At 35.6% G+C, this 15,695-nt stretch overlaps 1 protein-coding gene across 1 annotated transcript; it reads right to left on the bottom strand.

Moving 5' to 3' along the window:
- On the bottom strand, nucleotides 1,989-4,228 carry LOC107607089 (probable indole-3-pyruvate monooxygenase YUCCA11). Its single transcript, XM_021106698.1, has 4 exons — nucleotides 3,609-4,228; nucleotides 3,095-3,328; nucleotides 2,709-2,834; nucleotides 1,989-2,426 (listed from the first exon to the last, which is right to left on the bottom strand). Exons 1-4 carry the CDS (start codon nucleotides 4,224-4,226, stop codon nucleotides 2,235-2,237), a joined length of 1,170 nt encoding a protein of 389 aa, XP_020962357.1. The 5' UTR covers nucleotides 4,227-4,228; the 3' UTR covers nucleotides 1,989-2,234.

Genomic DNA, 15,695 nt, shown 5'->3' with positions numbered 1-15,695 from the left:
TATAGTTTTGAGTCAAAGGCTCCTATTTTTTTATTAAGTATATGAAGTCGTTGTAATACTTCTTGATGCTATCAAAGTGGCGCAGCCGGATGCGTGACATTCTGATGGTGAGGGTGTTACACTTGTTAAAGTTCAACTAAGTACTATGACATACGGTAAATACGTGACCATTGACCTTTACTACCACAACGATGACATTTTCTTTCTATATTTTTATTGTGCCATTTTTCTTTTATTACTATTCCACTTTTTGTAAGATCTTTTATTATTGAAAAGTGTTTTCTTCCTTCCTTTGTAATATTTATTACCAAAATAGTAACTTTTATTATTTTTTGGATTATAATGTGTCACATTTCACTTCGGAGAATGGAGTATGTAACACCCTATCACATAAAACTTTATGCTTAAGCCGTAAATTAGAAGTGGTGTAGTATTACAACCTCTAAAATAAAACACACACACATATCTAAAAGCCCTTGAAAGGAAAGAGTAAGATACACACATACATATATCAAGAATCATATATCTAGAAGTCTTGAAAGGAATGAGTACAATAAAAACAAAATCAAAGATACAACACTCACGAAAACAGAAAGACAGAAAGTTTATACAGAGAATTAAGAGACAAATTTATATAATTAGAGTTCCAAAAGATAGTCATATAATCAAGATATAGACTTGACCTGCGAAGCAAAAGCCGACTAAATTATATACATATACATTTATTCCATTAAAATCCAACCATCCTCAACGCATCAATTATCATCATTATTCATATACTCATCGTACACAACTAATTCAATTCATTCCTATTTTATAGTCTTTTAACCTAAGTTTTCACGTGACATTAAACATTAACTACGAAAAACTAAAACCATACCTTGACCGATTTCTCCCTAAATCTAGAACACTTCAAATTCCACCGTTCCTCAAGTTTTCACTTCCCTAAACCTTGAGGTTTGTGAACAAAATCCTTTTTTTTTCTCTCTTCAAAAATTCAGTTATCATGGTTCATTCTCTAAGGGATGAACAATTTTCTTGCTTCTCTTATTTAGGAAATCATTTTTAGAAGCCTCAAAGTGTAGGAAAACATCTTTCTCAAGCTCAAAAAGTGAGAATATTTATTTCTCTTAATTCTCTTCAAATTTTGCCCAAGGATTTCTTGGAGAGCAAGAAATTGCCTTTAATAATGTTTTATTCATGAATTATATCTTAGGATTCTCAAAGTGCTCATACACAAATTTCAAGTTTCAAAGGGTGAAAATTCTTTCCCTTTTTCCTTTGTGGTACGGTGATTCGACCATAAGGCCTAAAAGTGATTAAAATGAATTTTAATTTTGATTTAGGAGGAAGAGGCGGTCAAAAGGTGCTAACAAGTGAATCGAAAAGCCTTACAAGTGAGGTAATAAGGGTTAGGATTAAATTAGATTCCTCATGAATGTCATAAAACAGTAATTAATGCGTTGATGATAATTTGAAAAAAAAATTATGCCTATGAGTGTTTATCATGATGATTGAATGATGAATGAGTTATTGATATAGTTTATTAGTGTTTGTTATGAATTTTGGATGGTTGAACATGATTGATGATGATGGCCGGATCGTGATGTGCACTTAGGGCGCAAAATATAATCTTGAGAATCAAGAAAAAGACTCATAAGATGATGTTTATTGTGATTAAGTGTGTAAAAGAATGAAAGATTTCAAGAAAAGTGATTAAAAGGCTTAAAAGTGCCATAAACAAAGAATTGATACATATAATTTTTGTATAATACACCCAAAATATGAGTATTAAGTAACTTAGGGAAAAAAGTGGACTAAAGTATAAATAATAAAATATTTGGACTATAAATATGATGAATATAGAAAGTCTAGGTGTAAAAACATAAATATATAAAAGATTCGAGATAAAAATAAAGTTTTAGGGATAAATAATAATCTTAATAAAGTGTAGGGGTAAAATTGTAAACAAGATAAATACTAAAACAAAAGTGAGTAATTTCATATTATTGGACAAAATTTCACACCATCAAAAACATCAATTGATGGCTATAAATTACAAAACTTGCTTGTCCTCTAGAATTTCTCATAAAAATTTAGTCAAATCAATTAAATCATTTAACTATTCTCAACTATCAACTTCACATAAAATCGATTGCACTTGAATTTTCACCTTATTTCAATCAATCGATTAGCTTGCATGATCAGCTTGCATGTATCACTGTAAAATAGAACTAAGATGTAATTTGATTGACCCTTGAAGTCAAAGTGAAGTTGATATCATTTGCTATTTTCATCGCATCAAATGAGATGCCTTCTAATCCTCTTCTCGAAAATCCAGCACTGTAAATTCCATGTTCTCCTTTCCAATGATTTGGGTAACTTGGTTTTGGCATTCCATTCTCATTGAATAGATTCTTGTAATCCTGAACGGCCAAAAATGTAACACAATTAATTACACAAACATATTTATTAAGTACATTAATCTAAACGGTAACACTACAAAGACCAAAAAAAAGTCAAAATTTATTATTAATCTATATTAAATAAGACAAGTTCTAGTTGGTTTTGTTTATTCTTTTTTGTTATAAAATATTTTTATAATTTAAAATTGAATTTGAGACTACTATACCCACTATCCATTGAATAGATTTGTTTCTTTAGGAAATAGAATATTATTTCCAAAATAAAAATATAAATATACGCACCTTAAGCCACTTCAGCACATTGGTTTTGTATCCAGTAGCAAAGATGATTGCATCGAAATGAGCATGTTGTCCATCAACAAATTTAACTACCTTTCCTTCCTTGATACTTGAAATACCAGGATAAACCTAAATTTAATTTAAGACAAGGATAACTAATTGATCGGATAGAACCCATTGTTAATTAAGAAATCAATTTACAAATTATAATTAATTAACTAAAAAAGTATAAAAAAATTAACTTTTACTTAAACAACATTAACCGACTTTAATGTTTAGATTTATAATTTAAAATCTAAAATTTTAGATAAATAAAATAATTTTAAAAAATCGACTGATCTTAAAAAATTGATTATCTAGCATTAAACAAGTATATATGTATTTATTACCTTCACTTTTCCCTTCTTAATCTTTTCCACACAACCAACGTCAATGGTAGGAGTAGTACCACCTTTTATTTTGAGTGCAAAAGGTCCCTCCTTTGGCCTCATCAAACCATACTTAGACATATTTCCATACTTCAATTTGCTCATAACAATCATGATCTTGTCCACTTTCTCCACCGTGAAGTGTTTCAGCAACAACATACCCGCATACACCATTTCCTTACTAAAATAATGCACCTGAATGAATAGCATACACTCACTATTAAATTTTGTTGGTTATTTTGTACTATATAGGGTTCATATATCAGAACAGATGCAATGCATGCAATTTGATTGCAAGCACAAGAATTTGCTTAAAAGAAATGCTAAGGAACTAGCAGGTTTTGTGATTTGTACCAATTAATTAGTTATCATTAGTAATTTATTAACACTATAATTTGCAAGAATTATAAAACCATCTTTTTTCAGAGATATAGACATAAATAGTTACATATCTATCGACAGAAAAATAATTTACTTGACTTCTGATGACAATAGAGGTATATGCACCCCAAGTTGAAAGATCATAAGCAATTTCCATGCCAGAATTGCCACATCCAACAACCAAAACATTCTTCTTGTACATTTCTCTCCCATTCAAATACTTGCTACAATGCATGGACTCTCCTTGATAGTTCTCAAGCCCTTTAATGTTTGGGATGTACTCTTCACTATTCTCTCCGCTCGCAACCACCAGAAACTCCGCCTCATAGATCTCGCCGGCACCAGAAGAGTTGTTGGTAACAAGGAGCCTCCACTTTCCACTGCTTTGGTCAATGAAAGCGGAGTCAACAGAGCAGTTGTAGTTGATGTCAATGCCAAAATGCGCAATGTAAGAGTCAATGTAGCGCAAGAAATCAACCCTAGGGACAAAATTGGGAAAGTCAGAAGGAAAAGGATAATGTGGAAGGCTACAAAAGTCTTTTCCTAAGTGTAGTTTCAAACGATCATAGGCTCTTTTTCTCCAAAGAGAAACAGGGCAATCATCTTTTTCAAGAACAATGTTAAAGATTTTGAGTTTGTTGAGGCATCCTGCGGTTGCTATTCCAGCAGGTCCTGCACCTACAATCACAACAGGTACTTCAATAATCTGCATGCTTGATTGTTATAGTTAATAATCAATTTAGTCTTGGTGTTTTTATAGTTTTACAAAGTTCTGTTATTATTGAAAACATCCATGAGTTGTAATGATCCTTTTATAGTTTTTTTGTTTGTTTTGTTATAATTATATATGGGGCAATGCGTATGTTTTGGAGACAGTACAACTGGTTACTACTGGTTAGTCAAATAATTTTTAGGAAAATTTATTCTTACTGTCTAAAATTAAAAATTAATTATCAAATTAAAATTAAAATATAAAATATATATTTAAAATATATGAAACATTATATATCGGTAATTAATTTTATATATATAATTAATATATGTATATGTATATAATATTTTTTAATTTTTATACATAACATATTATACAATAAGAGTAATATATAATTCAAGAAGATGATTTAATTAACATGTGTTTTAAGGTTATACATGTTAAAGTTATTAATCACTATCAGAAGTGTCATTAAGAAAGAAATTAAGATTAAATTGATAACTTGAAAGATATTACGAGTAAAATGGTCAATTTAGAAAAATATGGGGTTAAAATGGCAAATATGGAGTCTTAGGGATAAAATGGTTATTTTGATAAAATATAAGGTTAAAATAATGATAAGAATGGAACATTAAAGATAAAAGGTTTTTAATAAAATGTCAAAGAGAAAATAGTAATTAAAAAGAAAGAAGGATATAAAAGTCTTTTATAAAAAGATTGAAGATGTAATGGTCATTTTAGAAAAATAAATGACACAATGTTTAACTTAAAAGAATTTAAGAGCATAATTGGCAATATGTAAAAAGACTAAGGACAAATGTTCCATAGAGAATAAAATAAAATCTTAAACAGAGATGTCCTAAAAGCTGTAAAACGAAAAAATGAAACTCGAAGATGCTTATGAATTAATGTCTGCCTAACAGAGCTAAGGTTTTGTCCCACCTGACCAGTGCTGGAATGAATATAAGAATGCTAACTTATATAATGAATTTTGTTTCTCAACTGGGGGCATACCGTGGCGTCAAGCTCTGCAACAACTGTCGAGTGCCTTGAATGCACATGGTTCTGCCCATGAGGCACATATGTTGAGTGTACACAGTTAAGAAACTATATCTAGGTTTGGTCCCGGGTAACGTCAGGTTGCGGCTAGTCAATCTATGAGTGAGCTCATGGTGCGTAGGACAGACATGCATCATAATATTTGCTGCATTTTATAACATCCTTACTATCAGAATGTCACGCTTCTGGCTGTGCCACTCTGATAGCGAAGATATTACATAGATATATAATTACAATTCCTATCCCTCTTTACAAAAAAAAAATCGATAACAAGGGCGAGGAAAAATATCTAAGATATTAAAATAGGTAAAGCACAACCAAATACTAAGACCAATAGCATCAAGTTGGCCAAACTGAATACCATGAAATGTGCATGGTAGGCTAACAGAGTTAAATCAGTAGATAGTTATGTGCATAAAGCTCTACCTCTTGTCAGCTAGACAAGACCTACTACATGATAGACGCTTAGAATATGCAATGAAACATAGTCAGTCCATTCCTCAGGATCTACAGAAAGACTGTTCGGATACCATAATGTAACACGTTCACCACCAGAATGTCACACTTCTGGCTACATCACTCTGATTACAAGGATATTACGATGACTTCTATATATATATATATACACACACACACACACACTAACAAAGTTGATGAGTTTGAAAAACTCCAAATTAATATGATGATCAAATATTGTTAAAAATTATTATTAGGAATTATTAATTTAATTTTGGTTTCAAAATTATTTGATTAATAATTTCTGTTTTGAGTGCAGTATTTTGATCAATGGACATATGCAACAAAAAGCCCAATAGGTTGGAAAAATATTCAGCATGTGGTACAAAAATATTCAAGTATTATGGCTGAATTATTATTTGTATTTTAATGGGCATAAGTAACAAAAAGTCCAAAATATTGACAAAACATTCAGCCTTTGGTACAAAAATGTTTTAAACATTATGGATAAATTATTATTATATTAATTGGGCCATGGAATTAATGAGCAAGCCAAATTAACCTTTGTTGCAAGACCAACAAGGCTTGGTCCGAAAATTGGAAGAAGATAGAAAGCAATGATGCATGCTTTCTTTGGTTACCCACTTTCCTTTTTGAATGGAATTTAAATTCAATTAACTTAGTTTAATTACATTGGTAACATGAGAGAAAAAGTTACATTGATTTGATTGCTTTTAATGCTTTACATGTCACTAGGCATAGGAAAATGAAAGTGGGATTTAATTAAGATTAATTGTATTCATTGCTTTCAGAGTTTCATTTTCTCTTCTCTCTCTTCTCTCTCTAGTTTTCGGTCACTTCATTTGTCAGAAAAGAAGAAGACGCAAGCTATCAGAGGTAGAAGCAGAGAAGCTATGAACAAGGAATCGGCCAAGATGATAATGGCCATTGCTAAAAGAAGATCCAAGGCATAGTCTGGCTGAGATCTTTTTCACAAAAGACAAGATGTGGTGAAGAAGCTTCAAGATCTCCATGCCTTAAATGGTATCAATCAGTTTCGGTCAGAGAGGAAGATCTCTGAAGTGAAGCTCGTCTCAACTTTTTGTTCATTCATCACAGAAGATAGCTACTGTAGCTACGTGGAGGAAGAAGCAAAAGTAAAGCAGATGGAGCTGTCAAGGATCAAGGGTTCATCAAGGGTCAAAAATCTTTCTTTGGGACAAAGTCAAGATAGAAGGCTCAGATTGATGAAGCTTGATGAGAAGGGATGAGAGAGAGGTAATTGCATGTTGATTTGCTTTCGGTTTTCCCTCTCTCTTCTCTCTGCCCGAACCGGTTTTGGTGTTTGAAGGAGAAAAAGTTAGCTCGGTTGAACCGTTTCAACCTTGAAAGTTTTCCCTTCTATAATAAGGGTGAATGGCCAAGGCTTGAGACAAGGAGAGAAAGCACAGAGTTCGCATAGCTACCTAAGCTAACAGAAGTTCTTCTCCTTCAATGTGTTTCATTTTGTATTTTCTTTATTTTTGTCTGTTTGAGTCTCATGGTGAAAAAGACAAACAATGTGAGGTTTGTAAGAAAAAGCCAGTGAGTGAAAAAAGACAGAGTGTACAAAATTAAAGAAAAATCCATGGATGTCTTAGAGATCTTTTGTACATCTGTGTTGTGTATCATGATTCTGTGGGAATCCCCTTGCAGGTTGGGTTAGCACTTAGCAGTTGAAAGCTTGGTAGGTAATGAAGTCATGTTCAGGATTGGAGATAGATTCTGGACATGTCCCTGATAGAAAGGGTAGTTCCTAGGGAGAATTGGTGTTTGTAATCAAGATGATTATAGTGAAATTCTATCATTATTGTGAGGGAGACTAGATGTAGGCTGCATTGCACTTAGCAGCTAAACCAGGATACTTCTTGGTGTGTTTCTCTCTCTCTCTTCTACTCTATTTCTATTTTTGTTGCTTAGGAGATAAAATTGAAAAATATCTCCTGGCTGGTTATGAAACAAAAAGCAAATGTCTCTTGACTAGTTACGAGAATAAAAGAAGAAAAATCTCTTGAGGCCATTTCAAAGGACAGAAAGTAACACTCGGCGAAAAAGGGGCTAAGATTCAACCCCCCTTCTCTTAGCCAATGATTACCATCAATTGGTATCAGAGCTTGGTCTCAAAGAGATCAAGCTTTGCAGCTTGGAGAAAACATCCTGATGGCAAATAACAGTGGCTCAAACCTGGTGGCCTACACTCTGACAAAAGGACAGTCAAACAACAGACCTCCTCTCTTTAATGGAAAGAACTACACTTATTGGAAGGAAAAAATGAAGATTTTTGTTCAATCAGTAGATTACAAACTCTGGAATTTAATCTTGGAAGGTCCTTAATTTCCAACCACTACAAGAGCTAATGGGGTGGTTTCTCTCAAAAATGAAGCTAACTGGACAGAAGAAGACAGAAAAAAGGTGGAGCTCAACGCCAAAGCTATCAACTTGTTCAACTGTACGATCAGCTTCGTGAGGTACCGACGGATATCAAGATGCACAACGATAAAGAAAATCTGGGACACACTTCAAATCACTCATGAAGGTACAACCCTTGTAAAGAAGACCAGAATAGACATGCTGAACAGAGAATATGAAATGTTCTTAACGAAGGAAGGAGAATCGATAGATGAACTGTTTGAAAGATTCAAAAACATCATCAATGGCTTGGATGCTATGGGGATCACATATCCTAAGTCTGTGCTTGTGAGGAGAATTTTGAGAAGTCTCACAAAAGAGTGGAAAACTAAGGCAATAGTGATATCTGAGAGTAGTGGTCTTGATTCTATGACTTATGATGATTTGAGAGAAAATTTACTTGCCTTTGAAAACACATATTTGAAAAAAGATACAAAAAAGAAAGGAATAGCTCTCAAATCTGTTACTAACTGATGAGTCCATATTTGATGGTATATCTTGACTCAATTTGGATGGATTCTAGCACATGAACTCACACTTAAGCACCAAAATAGCATACTTTTGTGTTTGATTCCTAATTTGGACTTAAATGTGAAAACATGCATTTTTGCGCCTAAATTAGTGATTTTAATTCCACTTTCATGCCATTCGATGCCGTGATGTGCTTTGTGAGTAATTTCAGGTCATTTTAGCAAGATTGACTAAGCAAAAGTGGAAGAAGGCATGTAGATGGGAGAACACATGAAGAAAATAAGGAAAAGCACACACAGCAAGGTGTGCGTGCGCACAAGCAAGCGTGCGTATGCACAAGACCGAATCAGCCAAGTGTGCGTGCGCACAAGCACCTGTGCATATGCACAGGTCAACATTCAGCCAAGTGTGCGGCCGCACACGCCTGTTCGTCCGCACAGGTCCCTGCACGTGATTTTGTTAATGAAATGCGTGCTGAGCATTTTCTGAAGGCTTTTGGCCCATTTTGGAAGGCTTAGATGCTGATTTTGGAGTGCTATATAAGGGGGATTCAACACATATCAAAAGGGGGGAAGCTTTCATTAGGTAGATTAGGTAGAAAATGCATTAGGAGTAGGAGTAGGAGTAGTGTAGCATTGCTCTCTTAGGGTTTATGCAATCTTCATGTAGTATTTTATAGCAAGCCTTTATCTTGGATGTTGATCAACTCTTTTGTAAGTACTCTTTTATTTTTCTTTAATTATATTGTCTTTTACTTTCATTGCCTTTGGTTTAAGCACTTTGTTTATAATTGTAATTTTGAGTTCTTGGAATTTTGATTAATGAATTTTATGTTTCATGCTTCCTTTATGTTTGATTGCTTGTTTATGCTTGGTTTTGTTGATAATTGGTTATAATTTTCCACTTTCCTTTGCAATTTTCCATGTTTTACTTTCATGCATACAAGGTGTTTGTGAAAATGCCAACTCTAGATTTTGAGTAGATTTTCCCACCTTGGCTTGTGATTTGAGTTCCTAGGATACTAGAGTCATAATGTCCAACATTTAGTGGTAATTCTTGGGTAGTTAGTTGACTCTTGTTTCCATTGACGCTAGCCTTTTATCAACTAGTTTGGTAAGTTGGTTAGGACTTATGGATTAAGGTCAATTATGCTTACTTAACTTACTCCTCGATGGTTGGGGTTGACTAGGCGAGATTGACTCATCATAATTACCATAGTTGTGGTTATGGCGATGATAGGATTCCTTGGATTCTCATTCCCAAATCAAGGCTCTTTATTGCATTTATAGCATTTTTCACTAGTTTTGATTTCATCTTCTCTTTAATTGCATTAATTACAATTTGATCATTCCTTAGTTCTTTTATTTCTTAAGTCCTTTTAATCTTTAGTTCTTTGATTACAAAACCCCCTTTTGTCCTATTACCAACTGAAAGATAAACACTTCCAATTGCGTCCTAAGGAGAATGACCCGAGGTTGAAGTACTCTTGATCTCAGTTATTTGATTTGAATTTAAAAATTTGATTTTGAGAGTTCATTGTTGGTTTGGACTATGCTACTAACGACTTGGTTCTTGTTTTGGTTGATTCCAAACCATGCAAGAAATCCCTTTATCAAATTTGGCGCCGTTGCCGGAGATCCAATTGAGTGCTATCTTTTGGTTGTTGTAAATATGTTGATAGTGTAAATATCTTACTTTTTGGTTATTTGGTTATTTTTTATTAATATCTAGGTGTTTGTTTTTCTTGTTTGTTGATGTCTTTTGCTTTCATTTTCTATTTTCTCTATGAGTTATTACCCTTATTGCTTGGAGCTTGGTTGTGAGTATTTTGTACGGTATGATGAATTCAAGTTGGGATTGCTTCATAAAGTGGGAGAATCAATTAAGGGAGGAACCAATTGTGTATGAGCAATACTCATGGCAAACACCTCCTTCATGCTACAACGAGCCAAACTCTCCCCTATATGAATATCAAACCCAAGGATATGAGAGATACCCCATACACAACCCTCAACCACCAAACCTTCAAGCACCATACCATACACCTCTATGGAACCAAAATGTCTATACACCTTGCCACCAACCATATGAACCACCACATCCTTATACACCACCTCAATATCCCCACCCACATGACATATCTCCCACATATACAACCTTTCTCCCAACTTTCGAACCTTCTCTTCCACCCCAATATGAAATTTTCCAACCCTTGCCCCAAGAAGAACAAGACCTTCAAGTATTTTTTCAAGAGCAAGAAGGGTTCCGAAGGACACAAGGGGAGTTTATGGCTACCATAGCCGAAGCGGTGAACCGCTTAGCCTCACTACGCTCAAGCAATCAAGACATTCCCCTGGAGGAATGTGGAGGAGCAACGAAGGAGTGTAGTAAGGAGGAGAACATGGAGCCTCAAGGAAAAGAAGAAAAGCTAGAACAAGAGTTGCAACATGAGGAGGAAGGTAGAGCAAGTGAACCGGAAGAGTTAAATGGAGAATTGAAGGAGTTTGATCAAGAAGTGGATTGCATCATCAATGATTTTTTGTCCACCTTGGTCAACCCTCTCAATGATCTTGAGGAAGCCTTCCCTTTGAAGTTTAAGAGAGAAGGGGAAGAGCTAGAAAAGAGTGGTGAGGAAGAGGTAATCACCCATGAAGTGGAAGCAAGAGTGTAAGAGCTTAATAGGATAACTCCACCCAAAGGACAAATTAAGTGGGTAACAATTTCTTCAATGAGCTTCATAGGCCCACATCAATTTGCTCTCTTGGAAACGGATTATCAACTTAAAGTGCTTCTTGGGGTGTTAAATGGTGAAGAAATGGGTGTCGGTTGTCAAAGGAATTCAAGGCATAAATGGTGCAAGGTCCACTTTGGAGGAGTCCAACATTCAAGTGGGTGCTTTAAAGGTGCTTGGAGAGACTGTTCATCCAAGAGCACAAATGAAAGTCAACAAGAGGATGATAGAGAAGTCAAAGTGTGGGATCTGGGCATACATCTTTATAACCAACAATTATGGACCCCAATGTCTTGCTTGAGGTTGCTTGGGAGCTTAATGCACTTCGTTTGGGATCCTGGAGGATTCTTGAAGAACAAACATGGGTGGCAACTCAAGGATGAGTGAAAGCATAAGCCACCATGACACAAGCACCAACCAAAAGTCCAACTTGAGGACTTTAAACCAAAGTGCTAGGTGGGAGACACCCCACCATGGTAATATCCTTCTAACTTTCTCTCTTTTACCTCTTGTTTCATGAATAATTGGCTATATTGCTTAGTTGGATAGATTTATTTTGATGTTTGTTAAGTAATTTTAGTGAAATAATGTGTTTTTGGTAGTTTTATGATATTTTGGGACTTAAAAACCTGTTTTGAACATCAAATTTAATACTTTAGAGGCAAAATTTTTGTTGTAGGAACAGAGACCTGTGCATCCGCACAGCATCGTGTGCGCGCACAGGTCCCCTATTTTTCCGTTCCTGTGCGTCCGCACAGCAATGTGTGCCCGCACGCCCCTAAAAACTCCCTCTGTTTGCAGCACGCGCACGGCTTGTGTGTGTACAACACCTTCTTTTTCCTCTCTATGTGACCGCACACCATGCATGCAGCCGCACACGCCTTTTTTCTTCAAAAAAAAGAGAGTCTTGTGCGTGTGCACAGCCATGAGCGAACACATAGCCTTAGACAACCCCCTGGCCGCAGCGCACACATAGACTGTGTGTGTGAAACCAACCCCTTTCCTCCTTCTGTGCGAACGCACACCTTCTTGTGCGCTTGCACAGGACCCGTTACACCCTCTTCCCGCAGCGTCCGCACGACTTTGTGCGCTCGCATACCCTCTCTTTTTCCTAGTGTGCGTACGCACACTACCCTGTGCGTCCGCACAGGTCGCGGTCTGGGCAATAATAAGGAAGGGTGCCCTGTTGCGCCACTCCTTACCCCTTTTCTTCTTCCCTCCCCCCAAGCCAACCACCCCCTTCTCCGGCGACCACCACCGTCGCCGGCCGACCACCGCTGGAACCACCACCACCGCCGTCTCTCTCTCTTCGTTTTCTTCTTCTTTCTTCTTCTCTCATCTTTCTTTCTTCTTTTTCCTTCTTCTTTCTTCTCTTCTCTGGCAAAACTCCGTCGCCGTGAGCCTCATAGTGGCTAACACAAGTGCCACTGTTGCCTATCCCCTTCTTTTCTATTCTTCATCTTTTTAATTTTCTTGTTTTAATCTTCCTTTTTATGCTTAGTTGCTTGCTTAATTTTTGTTTTTCTTTATTTAACTTTGGTTATTTAGCTTAACTTTTGCTTAAGTGCTTGTTTGTTGTATTGCAAGTGTTCAAATTTTTCATTTATGGGTTGTTCATGCTTGAAATTTTGGCTTGAATTGATGAATATGTGCACCGTATACAATGTATTTGTTTAAATGCTTGAATGAACTTTTTGTTTAATTCATATGTTGTCATGACTATATGTGTTAGACTATATCCTTGTTTGGTATTCTAATGAAGAATTGTGCACTCTTGAATGATGATGATGTTATTTTCTATTGGAATTTCAATCATGTACTTGATCATTGCCTTGAATTGCTAGCACCAAATTGATTTAGAAATTGACTTTTTGACTCTTATTTGGTGTAATTTTTAACAAGTACATATTAAATTCAGTGAATTGAATAGAATTGCTTGTTCATCATAATTTTTAAGTCAATATAATCACATCACAAGGTATTTGCTCCTTGTAAATGCTTTGCATTTGTTTGAGTTGACTTGACTTGATTCTTATCAAGACTTGTCATTTTTTGTAGCAAGCACCTTTCGATGTGATTATTTGATTATTCTTAAGGATGAATAGGTAGTTCTCTTCATCATTGCGTTGGTTATTATTTGTTGTGCTATTTTATATCAATTCTGCTCTTTCACTTGCACAACCTCAATATCCAATAATCCTACATTCAATTCACTTTTGTTGTACTTGCCTAAGTTTGCATGTGCTTAATTGATGCTCATTCATTGCTTGCATCTTAGGTTATTTAGTTGAGAAACTCATTCTTACTTTTTGAATTGTGTAGATGTCATTTTAACCGGCCGTTGTGTGTATTCCACACCACTATGCAAACTTCCTCAATTAGATACTTATTTACTCTCTCCGTTACCTTTTTGTGCTACTCGCCTATGAGTTCTAATTATACTTTATTCATTCTTTTCGAGGATGAGACATTAAGGCAAGGAGCCGGGAGAGGAGGAGGACACCGAGGATGGAGACGCCAAGAATGCGTTGGACATTGGCGGTTTCCACACAACTAAAGCCCCCGCATCCACCAACCGAAGGTGGAAGCTCTTAGAGACACTGATGAGCAGATATTTTATACGCTTTTTGGGGTTAATTTCATGTAGTTTTGAGTATGTGTTAGTTAGTTTTTAGTTTATTTCCATTAGTTTTTAGGAAAAATTCATATTTCTGGACTTTACTATGAGTTGTGTGTTTTTCTGTAATTTCAGGTATTTTTCTGGCTGAAATTGAAGGAGCTAAGCAAAAATTTGATTCAGGCTGAAAAAGGACTGCTGATGCTGTTGGATTCTGACCTCCCTGCACTCAAAGTGGATTTTCTGGAGCTACAGAACTCGAAATGGCGTGCTTCCAATTGCGTTGGAAAGTAGACATCCAGGGCTTTCCAGCAATATATAATAGTCCATACTTTGCACAAGGATAGACGACGTAAACTGGCGTTCAACGCCAGTCCTCTGCCCAATTCTGGCGTCCAGCCGAACGCCCAGACCATGCCCAAAACTGGCGTTCAGCGCCAGAAACAAGGCAAGATTGGCGTTCAACGCCAGAAATGGGCAAGAATCTGGCGTTGAACGCCCAAATGGGGCAGAATCCAGCGTTGAACGCCCAAAATGGGCACATTTCCGGCGTTCAGGCGCCAGGAACAGACAGTGAGCTGGCGACTAACGTCACTCCAGCTCCTGACTCTGGCACTCAATTGCCAGTGAGGGATCAGACACACACAAGTGCTGATAGCAACCCCTCTAAAAAGGCTTCTTTAACCACTAAGGTTGAGGAATATAAAGCCAAGATACCTTATCCTCAAAGACTCCGGAAAGAGGAGCAGGATAAGCAATTTGCTCGCTTTGCAGATTATCTAAGGACCTATTAAAACACTTTAAATTTATAGCTCAGTTAGTTAGAACGTGGTGTTTATGTTCATGGTAATTGGCTATCATATTTTTAAAACCTTTTTCAAAAATAACTTTTTTCCATTAAATCCTGTGCCAAACTTTAAGTTTGGTGTTTTCTTGTTGATTTCCCTTTGGTTTTCAAAAATTTTGGCTTGGTTTTCTAAAAATTTTAAGTTTGGTGTTATTTCTTCGTGTTCTTGAGTTTTCCTTGTGACTTGATTTTAAAATTTTTAAGTTTGGTGTTCCTTGGTGTTTTCCCTCCAAAATTTTCGAAAATAGGGAGCATTAGATCTAAAAATTTTAAATCTTGTGCTATCTTATTATTTTTCTCTCTCCTCTTTAAATTCAAAAATATCTCTTCTCTCTATTTTAAAAACAAATTTTCGAAAATTATATAAAAAAAAAATTTTTTTTTAAAACTTTTCCAAATCATATTTTTTTCAAAACTTTCTAACCACTTTTTCTCCCCTCACTTTTTCGAAAATCATAATTTTTGTTATTTTTATTTTTGGTTAAGTTGTCCTCTTTCCATAAAATAAAATAATTAAAAAGGTAAATCAGTCCAAGTTATATCCATATATCCATCATGGATATAAATGGAGATGAACAGTCCAGGAGGACTCTGGGGTCATATTCTAACCCCTCTACTGCTTCATATGGGAGTAGTATCTGCATACCCTCCATTGGAGTCAGTAGTTGAGAAGATGCCAAGAAACCAACCTAGTTTTAAACTGGGAAAAGTGTCACTTCATGGTGACTGAAGGAATTGTTCTTGGGCATAAAATCTCACACAAGGGAATAGAGGTGGATCAAGCAAAAATAGAGGTAATTGAAAAATTACCACCACCTGCCAATGTTAAGGCAATCAGAA

This window comes from Arachis ipaensis, chromosome B07, assembly GCF_000816755.2.
Source record: "Arachis ipaensis cultivar K30076 chromosome B07, Araip1.1, whole genome shotgun sequence".
Taxonomy (NCBI): Eukaryota; Viridiplantae; Streptophyta; class Magnoliopsida; order Fabales; family Fabaceae; genus Arachis; species Arachis ipaensis.
This window is presented reverse-complemented; position numbering and strand designations above follow the sequence as displayed.

What these genes read in the sequence shown, in the direction of transcription:
- LOC107607089 (XM_021106698.1), bottom strand. Translation starts at nt 4,226, where the DNA reads ATGCAGATTATTGAAGTACCTGTTGTGATTGTAGGTGCAGGACCTGCT. An exon ending in TTAAGAAGGGAAAAGTGAAG is followed by an intron (nt 2,835 to 3,094) that starts GTAATAAATACA and finishes AATTAAATTTAG; the next exon opens with GTTTATCCTGGTATTTCAAG. An exon ending in ATGTGCTGAAGTGGCTTAAG is followed by an intron (nt 2,427 to 2,708) that starts GTGCGTATATTT and finishes TTGGCCGTTCAG; the next exon opens with GATTACAAGAATCTATTCAA.